This window comes from Seriola dumerili, unplaced genomic scaffold, assembly GCF_002260705.1.
Source record: "Seriola dumerili isolate Sdu_G_001 unplaced genomic scaffold, Sdu_1.0 BDQW01000002.1, whole genome shotgun sequence".
Lineage (NCBI taxonomy): Eukaryota > Metazoa > Chordata > Actinopteri > Carangiformes > Carangidae > Seriola > Seriola dumerili.
Genome location: NW_019174257.1, coordinates 11,504,444 through 11,519,243, shown reverse-complemented (window position 1 = coordinate 11,519,243; position 14,800 = coordinate 11,504,444). Strand labels below are relative to the sequence as shown.

The following is a 14,800-nucleotide window of genomic DNA, read 5'->3' as shown; positions in this document are numbered from 1 at the left end:
ATAATGACATAGAGTTATACAGTTTGTGCAAAGAGTAGATTATTAAGCACAACATACAACCTAATACAGTATCATTTTCAGGACAAGGAAGTAAAGGAAAAAGAGCTTGGCTTGTATTACTGCCTATGAATCTGATGGACTGGCTTTGGATCACTGTTAGTTTATGCTATGGGATGTGGAATGGACTCTGAGTGATCCATCATAGATGCAGTCAGAGGTGTAGAGGAATTGCAACAGAGAGACAGGTCATCTTGCTTTGAAAGAGCACTGACATTATAATACTGTGCAGGTTCGTCCTGACCCATGGCGGAGAAATAAGTGCTCAAGCCAAAGGTTTATAGCAATATATGAGTGCAGTGGGAATTGTATATTCTTGTCAGCAGCTCTCTGTCACTGAGATGTCTTAAATAAAAAAACTCCAACTTTCCTTTGGCATTACAGGAAGATTTTTTTGTTATTTATTTTGTTTACTGGTTTTATGATTTATGTATTTATTTGCAACATTTCAGCCCCTTGTGTAGCATGTTTGAAATATTTTCCCTGTACACCATTGTTCTTGTGACAGCATGCAATATGTCATCCTCCAGTCGCCCTTATCATCCTGTCAGTGTGACAGTCAAGCTATGTTGTCTTGGTATTAATTTCTTCTTTTTTCTTCTCTTTGTCCACTCACTTCTACTTTGCTTTTTGTCAATTTGTCCTCTTCTCTGTCCTCTTTCTACGTTCCCAAACTATGCCACTCTCCCAACTTTTCACATCACCCTTTCTTGCTCTTTTTCTGCCCTTCCACCCTCTTCACCTTCCTCCAGTCTCTATCAGCCCCCCAGGCGCAGACCCTCAGCTGTGTGGAGTCCCTGTGCTGCTACCAACATGGGCAGAGCGGCTGTTCCCGCCTGGCCCGCTTCCTGGAGCAAATGACCGGGCAGTGCCAGGCCAGTGCCAACCATTGCCACACGTCCAGCTGCAGCAACAGGTGGGGAGGACGACAACGACAACAAACAATGATTATGAAACCTGATGAAACGTCCCCGCATCTCGGTTTCAAAAATTTGGGCTGCAGTCCTGACTGCTATAGCCCATAATGTGGCTACAACTCTACTGTAAGTCTTTCTTATTCCGATTCATAATAGGCCGTGGGGGAAGCGGGTTTCAGACGGTGATAGAGACTGGTTTAAGGGTGTGGCTTAGCAGGACTTTGGGAAAGCAGCTGAAAGACGAGTTAGAGGCTGAAGATGTGTGGATCAAGCCATCATGGACTGCACTATGAGTTTCTTATTTCCGTCAAAGTCTGTGTTGGGAGAGTCTGGACGCTTTGATTAACCCGACCGAAAGATGCGCTTAACCTCATAACCACAGTAGTGTACTATCAGTATATTAGTACACCTTGTAACCAAAACCATAGAGACCTATGACTGAATAGATTGTGATGACCATGCTTTCTACATAGCATGCTGATGTGGATGTTTGGCAGCCTAGCCAGAAAGAATTTGGGTCCCAGTAAAGGTACTAAGGCCCGTAGAATGGAGATCTGCTGCGATATACAGGCACCCAGCAGGTCTCAGTATTACACTGCAGTATGTATCCTGTCTTGTCTGCGTAGCCCCTACATTAGGGTGGGTCTGTCTATTAGCCCATGTGTCTTTGTCCTAATCATCTGTGCTATGATCTGTTGTTCTGTCTGTCCTGTCTGGCTCCTCTGTTTCTGTTCAGTACTACCTTAAAGGTTGGTGTCCAATAGCCTGATTATCCAGTTTTCAAGGAAAACTGTGTAATCTGTAATGCACTTTAACAGATGACACCAATGTCTATATGTCAATTACTAAGTTGACTTACTAGCTTTAGGTTGACTTCTGTATGTTGTGGTAGTTCCTCTTGTTCATTGGAGGGCTTCTTCACTTGAGATGAAACCAGACATTGACTAACTAGTTGAATCATATATGATCCAAACACCAAATGTGGGGGTGCACATCTCCAGTATGAACCGATGATTGAAGAGATGTGGAAGTGCTTCATAAGTGGGAGGTTGTTGCAACTTAGCTTTCAAGCTGCACTCGGCAATTTTGCATTTCGGTAGCTCTTAAATGGCAGTGAGAGGTAAAAATAAATGAAACACGATGTCCATTTACTGCACAAAGTGAGCTCTTAGTAAGTGCAGATAAAAATTTCCTCTCCGCTGTAGCTCAACTTCGTGATAAAGTATGATAAAACATCAACAACTAGATATTTTTTTGGTCATAAAATATTTTGCCTAGTGCAGCTTTAAAGATGAGTAAGCTGAGTTCACAGTTTCCTGGTCTGCTCAGTCTGCAGTTTCAGTGTTATTGTGTCTCTTTACCTGAATCCCAGTGACAATGTGGGGTCATTGATTAATTGACCTGATCAGCCCTTTCTGCTGAGCAATCAATATTCCCCAAAACAGCTTGGGACTCTCAGTATTGATCAGATCAGTAATGAAGATGTAGCATTCTGGTTCTTTGTGTGCGAGTCTTTTGCAGTAGACGTTGCACAGTCAGGTGGTGTGGACACGCATGTTTTTTCATTCATGACTTTGTGTGTATGTGTTTGCAAAGGTAATAACAGCATGCAGGTAGAATAAGGGATGCACTGCTCCTCCCCCACTCTCTTCAGCCCCACTGGACAGCAACTTGCAAACTCTCTGTGGTAGAGTAGACGGCTGTGTAATCACAGTCAGTCAGGTCTGAGGGATGCAGCAGTCTTATGAGTAATCTTATTCTAGAGACATAAAATTCTGACTGGCTGTAATTTTATTACTAGGCCGTATCATCTGATGATTTAAACTCTAGTTCGTGAAGTCGAGAGCATAAATTCAGCCCTACAATTTGATATTTATATATATGCAGCACAAAATAATCAATTTCAATTGTTGTCAGGGTCATTTCATTGAAAGAAAGGAAACTGTTCCCATCACTTCAGGGTCAAATTACCACTAAATGCATGATTCAGCTTAGATGAACTTCTTCCTGTGGGAATGATTGATTTGTTTTCTGACCTTGGCATGAAGCAGCCAATTAAATTCTTCAAGCTGAGCAAACAGAGCAGCCAAACAGTGCTCCTCGAAGGATAAACATAAACAATGAACATAAGGAAAATGCTTTGCTTAGGTGCGCTTTATACTGTAAATATAAAAGAATGTTTTCTACTAATAGGATTTGGGCAAAATCTGCAGGTTTAAGTTTTAACCCTACACTCCTTTCCTTGTCTATCCTCTCCTCACCCCTCCTCACCTCCTTGCCCACCTTCTGTTAACCACAAACCTTTGTCCATCCCCCCTCTCCCTCGTCTTCATCTTCTGGATTTAATGAAATGAAGCAGAAAACCACAGAGAGCTATTGAGTGATTAGTGAGACTCAGCCCACATTTGGCCTTAATGCTAGGATACTGCCATAGGGGTAAGGGGATATGACCACCTGGTCCTATATGCTTACTGACTGGAAGGGACATATAGCAAGCATATTTACAACTTATATAATACTTCATGTATTTATCTGATATTTATTGGAAGCCCAACTGTAGCTGGCTGCTTGACTTGGCCTGATGACTTGGCATTGAATGCTGGCCACAGCTGAATGATGTCTTGGGGCGACAAAGCAGGAACAGACATGGATGTCAGGAGTCAAAGATGTTTTTCATAAAAAACAAGATAGATACCTGTGTGTACTTGTCACATCCTGGCAGCTGAGTCTCCATCCAAATGTCAAGGAAATTTTACACAGACCTTTTTAATGTTGGGATCAAGAAGATGCAGATTAAGGAGGCGTTTGCATTGGCATTTCCAAAAAAAAAGACAGCAAAAATCTTAACTTTATGTTAAAGTTCACTTGTCTGTAGATTCACCAATTAGCAGGCACACACCCATAGAAAATCTAAACACACAAAGCCGCTTGTGAGCTGGACGGGACCATCCTTCATGATTATTTGATAAACAAAGTTAATTCTTCAGGCCTGCTTCAAAACCTGTTTATTGTACCTTCAACATTTTAATAAAAGTTGCAACAAACAGCTGTTCATCCTCTCTAACTTAATACATTAGAATTAAAAAAAAATAAAAAATAAAATAAAAATACCCTTGGATGGAGATTCAGCCACTGTCCTGCTTGACATCCCTTGCTCCTGCTCCTCTTCTCCTAGAGCATGGGGACCACACCCTGAATCACAGAGGCTGCTGGGAAGTGTAGTCTCAGAGAGTTTCTTATCCTACTTCCTGTATCTATTTGTCTTTTTCTACTGGATCCTGAAGCCTTATATGTGCTTCTGAGAAGAGGCCAACTTTTAGGGCATGCTTGTTTTACAACCTGGGGTGCTCCTGGCAGGTGGAGTTTATCTTCTCCACCTGCCTCGTCCACTACAGGAATGCCCAGACTCTGTCTTGTTGCATGGGGGCTGCTGTTGCCTTTGGTATTTTGTACACAATGTAAACCTGTATGTATTAGTGCCCCCCACACTCCTCCTACTGCACTTTTCTCTTTTTCTGTCCTCTCTGTCTTTCTGTGTCCTTGTCCCTCTGTGTCTGAAATCTGCATAATGTTGTTCGACCTTCCAGATTAATTATTCCTGTGCTCTTGATGTCCCCTGTGAGCTCCGTCTTGTCAGAAATCTGCCTGTTTTGTTCTCTTCTTAGGTTCATGTTCCCACTGGCTTATCCCAAAAGTGTTTTGGTGCTAACGTCCTCTTTGTTCTATCGTAACCCGGGGAGCAAAGATGGTTTTAGCACTGAGATGTTTCAGTTTGACCTCAGCCCTGGTAGACAGCCGAGCTAGTGATGTAGTACGTGAGAGTGCCTCCAGTCAAACCACCATTTGAGTCATCAGCCTGTTTAAAGTCCCTGGGTTTTCCTGTTTACCAGGTCTTAAAACGGTTGTCTTCATCTCAGAGAGCAGTGTGAAAGTAAAGGTCATGAGAATTATTAAGAGTAGAGCAACTGACATTTAGAAAAATCAAAAAAAAATATCTACACATGTGGATGGAAAGTTGCAGAAATGAGAAAATCTCCAAGTCTGACGTTCGTGTTCTCGTCATATTTTCAGCCAGAAACAGCTGATTGTGTTGAAGCTGCATGTACATCAGGCTTTACTCGTGCAGTCTTGTGAAGATCAGGGGTAGCAGCCAGAATGGAAGTGCTGTTTGAACTCAGCGGATGTTGAACTACAGTCTCTCTGCTCCTCCCTGCTGGTGCTTTGAGGGAGAAGCTCTGATCATTGACTCTGGTTCAAACTTTGATGTGAGTCAGTGCCGTGGAGAGTTGGTTATTGTGACCTTTAACAGTGGCAAGCTGTGACTTTCATGATGAAGCCATGTTGTATTTATTATGCTCTAGCCACCTAGCTTGAAAATGTTTTGAGCGTTTTACGAAAGGTTGAGATTGTGAACTAGATGTGTCTTTGTCAGACATTTCCAAAGGAGATCCAGCTTGCTAAGCTAACAGTGTGTTTTTTTTTTTACAAGGCCTCTGTTGTGTTTAAATAGAAATATAAAGTATATCATAGATTTTATACTATATAGATATATTTAGTGTTGTGGAATGAGCTGATAGAGTATGATACCTATTTTTCTTGTGAAGATATTTAAATAGCTGAACTTCAGGATTGATATTTTACCTGCAGAAAGTCTAATCCTGGTTATCTTGAGAGTGGATATGAGGCAAGAATGTTGTTGATGCTTGTTTATCTTTCATTTATTTCTCTTTATGGTGATTGTGTTGACTTCTATTCATGGGTTGAATAGCTCAAGTCTCCCCTCATCTCCTCCCATCTCTAAGAACAAACCAGAAACCCAGCCTGGTTTTTGTTTGATCTGGATCAGGGGTATCAACAGGTCCTAAAACTGCAAAATTCAAGATCATACATTTTACACGCAATAATTAGTGGCCTTATTTTTTATAGTGCACTGACATACTTTCTTTGTTCTTTTAATTTAATACAGAACCAGATTGGTTGATCAATATCCAGTACCTGATTTATTAAACACAGATGTCAGATATCCACTGTCATCTGTAGGTGTTTTAGATGTTAAATTTGCCTCTAATTCACCTCCAGGAAGCAAAAAAAAAGATAATTTTCTTTTCTATAGTATTATAGCACTCAAAAACTCAGGACTATAAGAGTGTATTCAAGCCCACAACTACCATTACATTTTAATTCAAATAGGACCAAACTGGTGCATGTAAATATGTGACATCACTGTTTTTTCCCACCGAGCTCTGTCTTTTTCAAAGCAATGACAGGAAAGACCGAAATTGAAAAAATAAGTTTCCAGTCTTAAGATTTTATTCTCTGCCCTGATAGACCTGGATTGGTGTGATGCAATGAGGAGAGACTTGATATTCATCACTAACACCATCACACCCATTACTAACTCTCACTCTTCTGTCCCTCACTCTTCTCTGCTTCTTCCAGCCTGGTTGTGTAGATTGTTATCTCAAACCTTTGGACAACAGTGCGTTAGCTAGTGACAGCCGAGCCTTCACACACACACACACACACACTCACATGCTCACTGCGTCAGTCTCCTAACCCTCGGTCACTGCTGCCTGTTTTCAGGTCTTGGAGTGACGTGGACAACTTCTACTCCAACGATCGCAGCATCCTGACGCTGTCACCCATCGAGGCCACCCACTGCTGACTCCCGGGGGCCACTGACTGTAACACACAGAGCTGGGGAGCTGGGGAGCTGGGGAGGGGGGGAGGGGGCTACCACTCCGCTATGAGTCATAATCACACCCCCACACTCCTGCCACCATTTTATAAACCTACTTGAGTTTAAACTCGATGCAGCTGGATGCAAAGCGGACTCAAAACGGGAGCTTTGAAACCAAAGGACTCGGCTCATTGCAGCAGGCTGCTTTATCCTCCACCAGTTTGCGCCCCAGTGTGAATCAACTCTTGACAGAAAGGTGCAAGATGCAAGGAAATGAAACATGAAGTGTGGAGCGAGTCAGCATGGCATGAAGCGGACATCTGTGGACCTAAGTCAGCAGCAACAATTATCAGATTCCTGCTTCCAACGGGGCGACATATTTAAATCCACTACCTTTAAAAACAGTTAAGAAAACATTTCGAGTCTTACATTTAATTAATCAGCTCACAGGTGCTGCCTTGGAGATCAGACCAGTTTCATGAACATGCAACTATTTATTTTTCATTTTCAATACAGTTGCCAAATTTTTTTTTTCTTGCAACTGGCATTAAAACCACCTTTTAAGTCTTACATATTCAGAGACACAGAATGGAGATTCCTGATCGTCCGGACTTGTTGCTACAAACGTTAGCTAATGTCAGGCTTCACCCCTGCTTGAAAGCATTGCAGCCTGAGGACTTCAACTTAACCCAGCTGGTTTGGTCGGGCTGACTACGACACCACGAACCAGGATCATCCATGTAGCACCCGGACAAAAGCTCAGCAGAGTCAGACTACATTAGGAATTCACATTCATTTTGTCATTCAGATTGAAAAGAGGAAAAAGTGTCACCACCCTTAATCCTGTAGCATCCAGAGCCCTTGTTGATCCAGCAGTTCTGCCATCTTGTCTCCTTCATACGTATGCTAATCCCTCAATACTGAACACGGAGCTTCATCTCTACTGTGGTACCAAAGACCAAAGGATGCAGACCGGAGTTTAACAGAAAAAGTGTTTATTTTTGTGCCTGATTGTACAGAAGCTTATATTGTTGTTAAGAAGACTTATTATTGTTCGTGCTGCTTTCTCGTTGTGACTCTTCAGGCCCCTGTCTTCCTGGTGCGTCGCTCTAAAGGAGGCCAGATGGGTCTGCTTAAAAAGCCATACATTTTTCAAGAGGTTATATTATTGGTAGATTATTGAAGGTACTGCAGACGGAAGCTGTTTGAGCCTGTTGTTACTTTGTACATGTTCCCCTTGAATGCCTTCTCTCATTCAGCCTGGTTAGCAAAGGCATCTCAGCATCAAAGACCATGATGTCAGGGAAGATTTTGAGGTAACGAAAGAATCCAAAGCTGCAAAAATCGACCTAATTAAGAATCGGTAAGAATTTGAGGTATTTGATCAGATAATGGTACAACTTTGATTTCAGGAAGACAAACATGACTTTAATGCTGAGATGCTTTTCCAAATCATGGCTAATGCATGTTGACCCTGACAGCAGAATGTCTCTATCTTCACAGAGATAGATTTATCAGATAAATATGATTCAGCTTCAACAGAGGTAAAAAGAAAAGCAGAGCGTTTGCACAAGTCACATATCAAAAATCACTTTTTTTTCTTGTTTTTTTTTTTTTTTTTTGTTTCTTGGCCGTTTCTTGAATCATTGCTCGTCTGTCACCATCGAAATCATCTGAATCATGTTTTTGCTGTTACGTTGTTATTGCCATTTGTGTTTCTATCCACCTGTTGATGAAGTGTGTGTGTTGGTGTGTTCCTCTGTATGGCAGCCATGTTGTTTGAAGGAGGTACGGTACTTAGCTTTGTTGTAAGCTCTTGTATGATGTCAGTGACCACATGCTGCCACCAGGTTAAAGGTCAAATGTTTCTCTTTGTGTGCTCTCTTCAAAAGAAAAAAAAAAGTGAAAACAGGTCAAATTAGGAAAATTGGGTCAGTTCTTATTTGTTTGAATCCAGAAGTGGAGTGAGAGCTGATAGAAGTCTAATGACAAGACAACCGTTTTAAACTTGACATCAAGAACCACACAACAGTGACCAGTACATGTCTCAGCTCACACAGGGACACACAGAGTCATAGGATGTCTCTGTTGCGCTGTGGTTACGGTTTGAATACGTGAGTCATATTCTCGTCAATTCATTGAATATCCGTGGTGTTTATTTTCTATATGGTACACATTGTTTGATGCATACCTGGGCATGTTATATCATCTGTTCACACAGGCGTAACTGACAATGAAAGTGTCTATTTATTATTGCAGTAATTTGTTTTCCTTGTGTTTGTGTTAAACCTTTCCTACATATCAATATGTGTGTTGGTCCTGTAAATGACCAGAATGCAGCGACTTCCAAAGGTGTTTCACTTGATCCTAGACCTGTAATCAGGAGGCTGAACATCTGTATGTGTGTGGTGCAGCTGCAGAATGTTAGTATGTTACAGGACATTTAAACACAATTTAACACTTAAAAGGTCAATCACTCCATCCAACACATACTGATCATCACACTGTTGCTCTAAATCCTATTTCCAATAAGCACCTTAGGCCACATTTACGCAGGAAATTTTTTAAAAACCATTTAACCTCACATTTGATATTAAAATATCTTCTAGGATGCACCTATGGTATCTGTTATCTGTACCTGGATTAGGAAGTATATGTTAATGCTGTTTAAAAAAGGGGCACTCCACGGATTTTACACAAAAGGTCATTTTATTTTTCAACTTTGTACGACCCAGACTGTGAAACTGTTGTCCTCTGAACAGAGCTTTGTAAAGTCTGATGTAATCTTGATTTGACAAGAAAAAGGTTTGTTATTATAAACTAGAAGCATGGAGTTCGAAAGATGAGAAGATGAGGGCATTTAACAGGTAGGGAGGGTCTAATGAAAGATGCTACAGTTGCATTGTGAGAAATGTAGCCAGTACCAGCGGGAACCTAAGTCTCATTATCTCAACCTTTGCTGCATTAATTTTGACAGTTCTTGTTTCAATCCGTCTTTAACAAATCTAACTTCATGGAAGTGCAATACTCTATCCAGAATGCCCCTTTAATACATTAAAAAGAGAATGGTCAGATTTGATGCAGCAGAGTTCAAAATATCTTAAGGTCCCTAATACGGGTCAAAAACGCTGGATCTTTAAATTCTCATAATGAAACTCGGCAGCATCTTTGCTTTAACCCTCTATACCTGGTAAATGCTGATGTCTTTCCAGCTCCACACCCCTAGTTCATACCACAGGTTTTCTGTTAAAAGGATAGGTTCACATGTTTTCAATTCTATATCAAAACAACATCCACATGACACACACATGTATTTTGAAGGAATTATTTAAAGCTGTAATTGTTCCCCTGTCCAAGCGATCCCTTCTCAGTGTGACTTCATTGTAAGAGATGAGGGACAAAATCCACAGTCCACACTCTGTGCAAAAAGTGCTGCAGCTGCTTGAGTTAGACGAATCAAGTGGGTGTCTTCCAAAGTTAGTATTTTTAGTGTTAAATTCTCTCAGTGCTTTCCTGCTTGAGCTTCAGTAGGAGAATAGTAAGGTACAGTACGTCTTTGCACAGACTATGGAGGATTTTATCCCCCTTCATTTCCACTGGAAACATGTTAGTAAGAGATCTCTTACTGTATGAAGAGGAGGAATGATTACAGCAAGCAGATACTGTTTCACTGCAGATACAGTGACCTGAATATTGTTACTAAGACAGACTTGAAAAATTAAAATTATGAACTTATCTTTTAATGTGTAAAATTGTTGGTGCTGCTTTGATGCACATACCACATGTAATGGTGAGCAGGGCTGGGAGATGCAGCTGAGGTTAATACACAATGTTTTCAAAATATCAAATCAAACCAATTTAAACAATTTAATATTAGTATTTTACCTACACATAGCTCGTAAATACTCTATTTTTTTAAAATGATCATTTTGATCATAACACCATGGTATTATTGAGTTAAAGGTCAGTAAATGATCATATTGAATTATCTCCCAGCCCTCATGGTGCCACAGTCAGACAAAAAAAACAAAAACAAAACTGCCATATCCAGCCAGGGAATAGAAATCAAAATGGGACAACTCACCTCTGGACCCAACACCACTGTGTAGGTGCATTTCAGGGCGTCAGTGCCGTGACACTGCAGCACTGTGACTGTCTACATGATGTCAGAGCAGATGGCAGAGGAGAGGAGATGAGTCCTTCCTGGCCAAAGGCAGATAAGGCTGAGCTGTGCAGAAACACCTGCAGTGTCAGTCACCTCTGATGCCCCCTTGTGCTCACCTGCGGAAGCCCAAAGTGTTCAAAATTAAATAAGACATTATGACAAAAGTAATTCATTATGTTTCATGGGCAAATATCATTAGAGATATACAGTAAGTGTGACATGATTTAAACAAAACGTGAGTTCAAAATAAAATCTACAAGACTATATCAATGATGCCAAAAATGTACATGAAAACATTCACTAACTGTTTTTAACTATTGTAAGCAACATAATTACATAACTAGTCACACCCTGTTTATCTTGATTGACAGAGTTATTAGATTTAAAGAAAAAAAAAAAAGTAAATTAAAAAAATACTAAAAAGTAATTTCTGGGAAAAGATGAATAAACTTTGAAAAAACTGACAGTTTTAAAAACCTGTTATTGGGGAAAGAAGCTGGATGAAGTAACAGTTAATCACAATGAGCTGTGATTTAAAAATAAACTTCATTTCTTGGATAAATATTTAAATATTTAGTGTTTTGAACACTTTGGGTTTCTATAGTCACCTGTGTTTTTATCCAGACTGTATATCCTGGCACAGATTTTTTCTTTTAGCATATCAAATGTAATTGTGGCCCAGATGGCACTAATGTGATATTTTCTACTGGTGTTTATGCAGAAAAGAGATGCTGTATATTTTCTTAAGATCAGATGTGACATTGAAAACATCCCAGACCTGATTCTCTGAAGCACTGACGTCACCTGAGCTCCAGTACAAGCAGCAGCAGCAGTGAGGTTTGGGTACGAGGCCTCTGGGGTATTTCTAGAAGCAGGAGATTACTCAGCCACATAATTGAAAAAATTATAATTTAATATTTTATCACACCAAGATGATGATCATCCATCAGGAGCACCACCCCAGTTTAATTGGATGTAGTATTTAAGACATGGAAAGCTGTTTAGTTCTGTCTGCAGGCGTGGTTTTGAGTCTTCCTGCTTCTGGAAATATTGGCCATATATTGAATAAGACCAGCATCAGCAGTGACGTAATCGTTGGCCTCTGCTTGAGAAACATAAAAATTGAAATCAAGACTTTTGTTAAGTCTTTATACGTCTGAGATATTTACTTGATGTTGAACTATTAAGTTGACAGAAATTGTGCTTGTGCGAGGGTCAAACTAAATCCTCAGTTCAGTCAGCAGACAGTGAAGAAGAGGTGCTTTTGACACGAGACACATTTAAACGGTGGCAGATGACGTCAGTGCACAGAAGCTCTTGGAAAACTCAGCCACTGTTTGCAGACTTGAATCAAATTAAGGTTCCCTTGATCGAATCAGCTAAAAACAGGAATCTAAATTAAAATGTCAACCGATCGGTTTTCCGCAGCAGAACGCCCTGTGACTCAGCATCACCCAGTAAAAGACTCAAGGCTGCAGATCATCAGTGCTGGGCGGTTTGTCTAGAACATCCACCCCCCCCAAACTCCCCATCAGTAAATCACGCCTCACCAGACGATTAATAAACCACCATCATCACTCTTCTGTTGACTGATACCTGTTGCTGTGTCTGTCTGTCTGTCTGTCTGTCCGTCCTCTTCCTCCTGTCTGTAAATCTGTCTTATAGCTCGCGTTTATGAAGATGCGATTCTATTTACAAAATAAACACATTTTTAAGAAAGAGTCTTTGGAGTGTGACTTCATTCATTGAAAAGCTCTGATATGAGAGGTGTAGATGTTAACTCACCCAAACCAAACAAAGCAACAGAAAAACTGCTCCAGAGAAATCTCCATGTAGTTAATGAGGGAGAGAAAACAATTAAGACTGAATATCAGTGAGAGAGCATCAAGTAATCCAATTAACTTTGTCTTACATGTTCAATTAAAGTTCAGTTAAAAAGTTTATGTGCTGACTCACAGGCTGGCAGGTTTTAAATTATTAAACTATTTTGACTCTTAAAATCATTTCATTAGTGCTGAAACAATTAGTCAATTGATAAACAAATAAATTAAGACTTTTAATTATTGATGAATCCTTGAGGTCATTTATCAAGTAAAAGGTGCAGCTGGTCCTGGCTTCTCAGTCGGGAGGATTTTTGCAGCTTTTCTCTGTTTTGTATAATTAAATTAAATACCTTTGGGTTGTGGACTGAAAACAAGAAATTCAAAGAAGTCTGTTGCGTCATGGAGAATCACATGAAAACAAATATGTAAGCATGAAACTGGAATAATCCAATATTGTTGCTTTGGTATGGAGAAGCAGGAAGTCAGTTTGTCTGGACTGTGATAAAAAAAAAATTGAATTAATTCATTAATAAAACTGACATGCAATTGACTTGTTTTGAAAAACAGCATGGTTAAATTACATTTCAAAATAATGTTCTGACTGACTTTTTAATATGCACTACATTATTTCAACAGTTTAATAATTAGTTTGTTTTGTTTGTATTTACTCATATTTCTTTCTGTCTTGGATTAGTTACATCTGACAGTAGGAAGCTGTGATGGAAAATTTTATCCACTGAAAAATTGATTTGAAAATAAACAGATGAACTGAGAACATTAAACACATCTAAATAATGACTAAAGGCACAAGATCAAAGACATTTGTCTGATCTTTTGCTACAGATTCGCATGACAACCAGTTTGGTGCAACACCTCACTGCTCTAATAAAGGCTTACCTGCTGAGCCGTGGAGACCGTTTAAATCTTCAATCTTCAATTCACGCACGCACACACAGCATCACTTAGTAACAGTTTTCCCTGTTTCACTGCCATTTACTCCTTTGATTTGTGTATCAGGCATTTTCACAACATGTGACACACGGTGAAGGCTCTGCACAGCCACACAGCTGTTTGCAGTTACTCTGATTAGATTAGACCTCCTCCATGTTGAGGCTGGAAGGAGACATCAATCAATCTCAGTCTGAACACACCCACACAGACCTGACAAGATGTATCACCAGCCAAAATGAATATGAATAAAAATGACATGAGGCTGTGTGTACTTTGACAAAATTTTATTACACTATCTGACCAGTCCATTATCATCATCTTTTTTTTTTTTTTTTTTTTTTTTTAAAAATCAGCTGTCATATCTACAAAATTATCCAGGAAATAAACACGTGTTTTAGCCTACAAGGCCTCATAGCACACAGTTAGTAAGAACAGAGTGATCAGCAGAAACAGGCCAAGTTCGCATGTTGTCCGTTTGGTAAATCACTTGGACTGATGGAGGATTTACACACAAGCAAACCATCTGTCTGTTTAAAGCTTCCTCTGACCGACATTTCATCCTTTAAGGGTTTTTTTGAAGCCAGAGCCAAATCTGGTCACAGAATACTGCAAATGTGACTTCATATGTGTATCAGAACAACTTGGGATGAGTTCATTTCGGAGTGTTTTTCTGCCTCTAGATTTATAAAGGCCTTTCTCCTAAGTGCTACGTTTTACTCTCAACATCTTTTAAAAAAAAAAAGGGGCTGTGAGTTTATGAGTCAGCCTGGATTTCAAATGGCAAACCCCTGATACAAAATATTTCCCCCACAATAAAAATATATTAAGTGTTCTTTTCTTTCATTATCACTGCTCACTGAAAACCACATAGCTTTGACATGTCTCAGTCTGAACCTTAGTAACAATGTATGTTTAAATATAGGCAGAGCTTTACAATATATACAAGTGGTAGGAGAGTTTTCTCACCTTGTAAGACAGAGTGGAACCCTTCAACTTTTCTGTAAATGTAGGAAATGTAGTGAAAATCATGGTTTTCACTGAGCAGTGACAACAAAGGCAGGGCAATAAACAAACCAGTCTTAATACAATATGTGGGGATGAGGATGAATATTTTAAAGTCACATAAATGAGACATATTTTCCCACAGTTATCAGTAACTTCTTAATACACTTGAGTTTATTTGCTGCCAGTTTGTTTTTTTGGCAAA

The 14,800-nt window shown here is 39.8% G+C and overlaps 1 protein-coding gene across 1 annotated transcript in view; it reads left to right on the top strand.

Annotated features, from left to right (window-relative positions):
* The window catches only part of atp11b (ATPase phospholipid transporting 11B (putative)), a 46,191-nt gene extending 39,545 nt beyond the window's left edge, over nt 1-6,646 (top strand). Inside the window, exons 29-30 of the mRNA XM_022744479.1 lie at nt 810-1,100; nt 6,558-6,646. Coding sequence (XP_022600200.1) covers nt 810-1,082 — 273 coding nt within the window. The 3' untranslated portion in view covers nt 1,083-1,100; nt 6,558-6,646. The remainder of the gene's footprint in view (nt 1-809; nt 1,101-6,557) is intronic.
* Nucleotides 6,647-14,800: the final 8,154 nt, after the last annotated feature.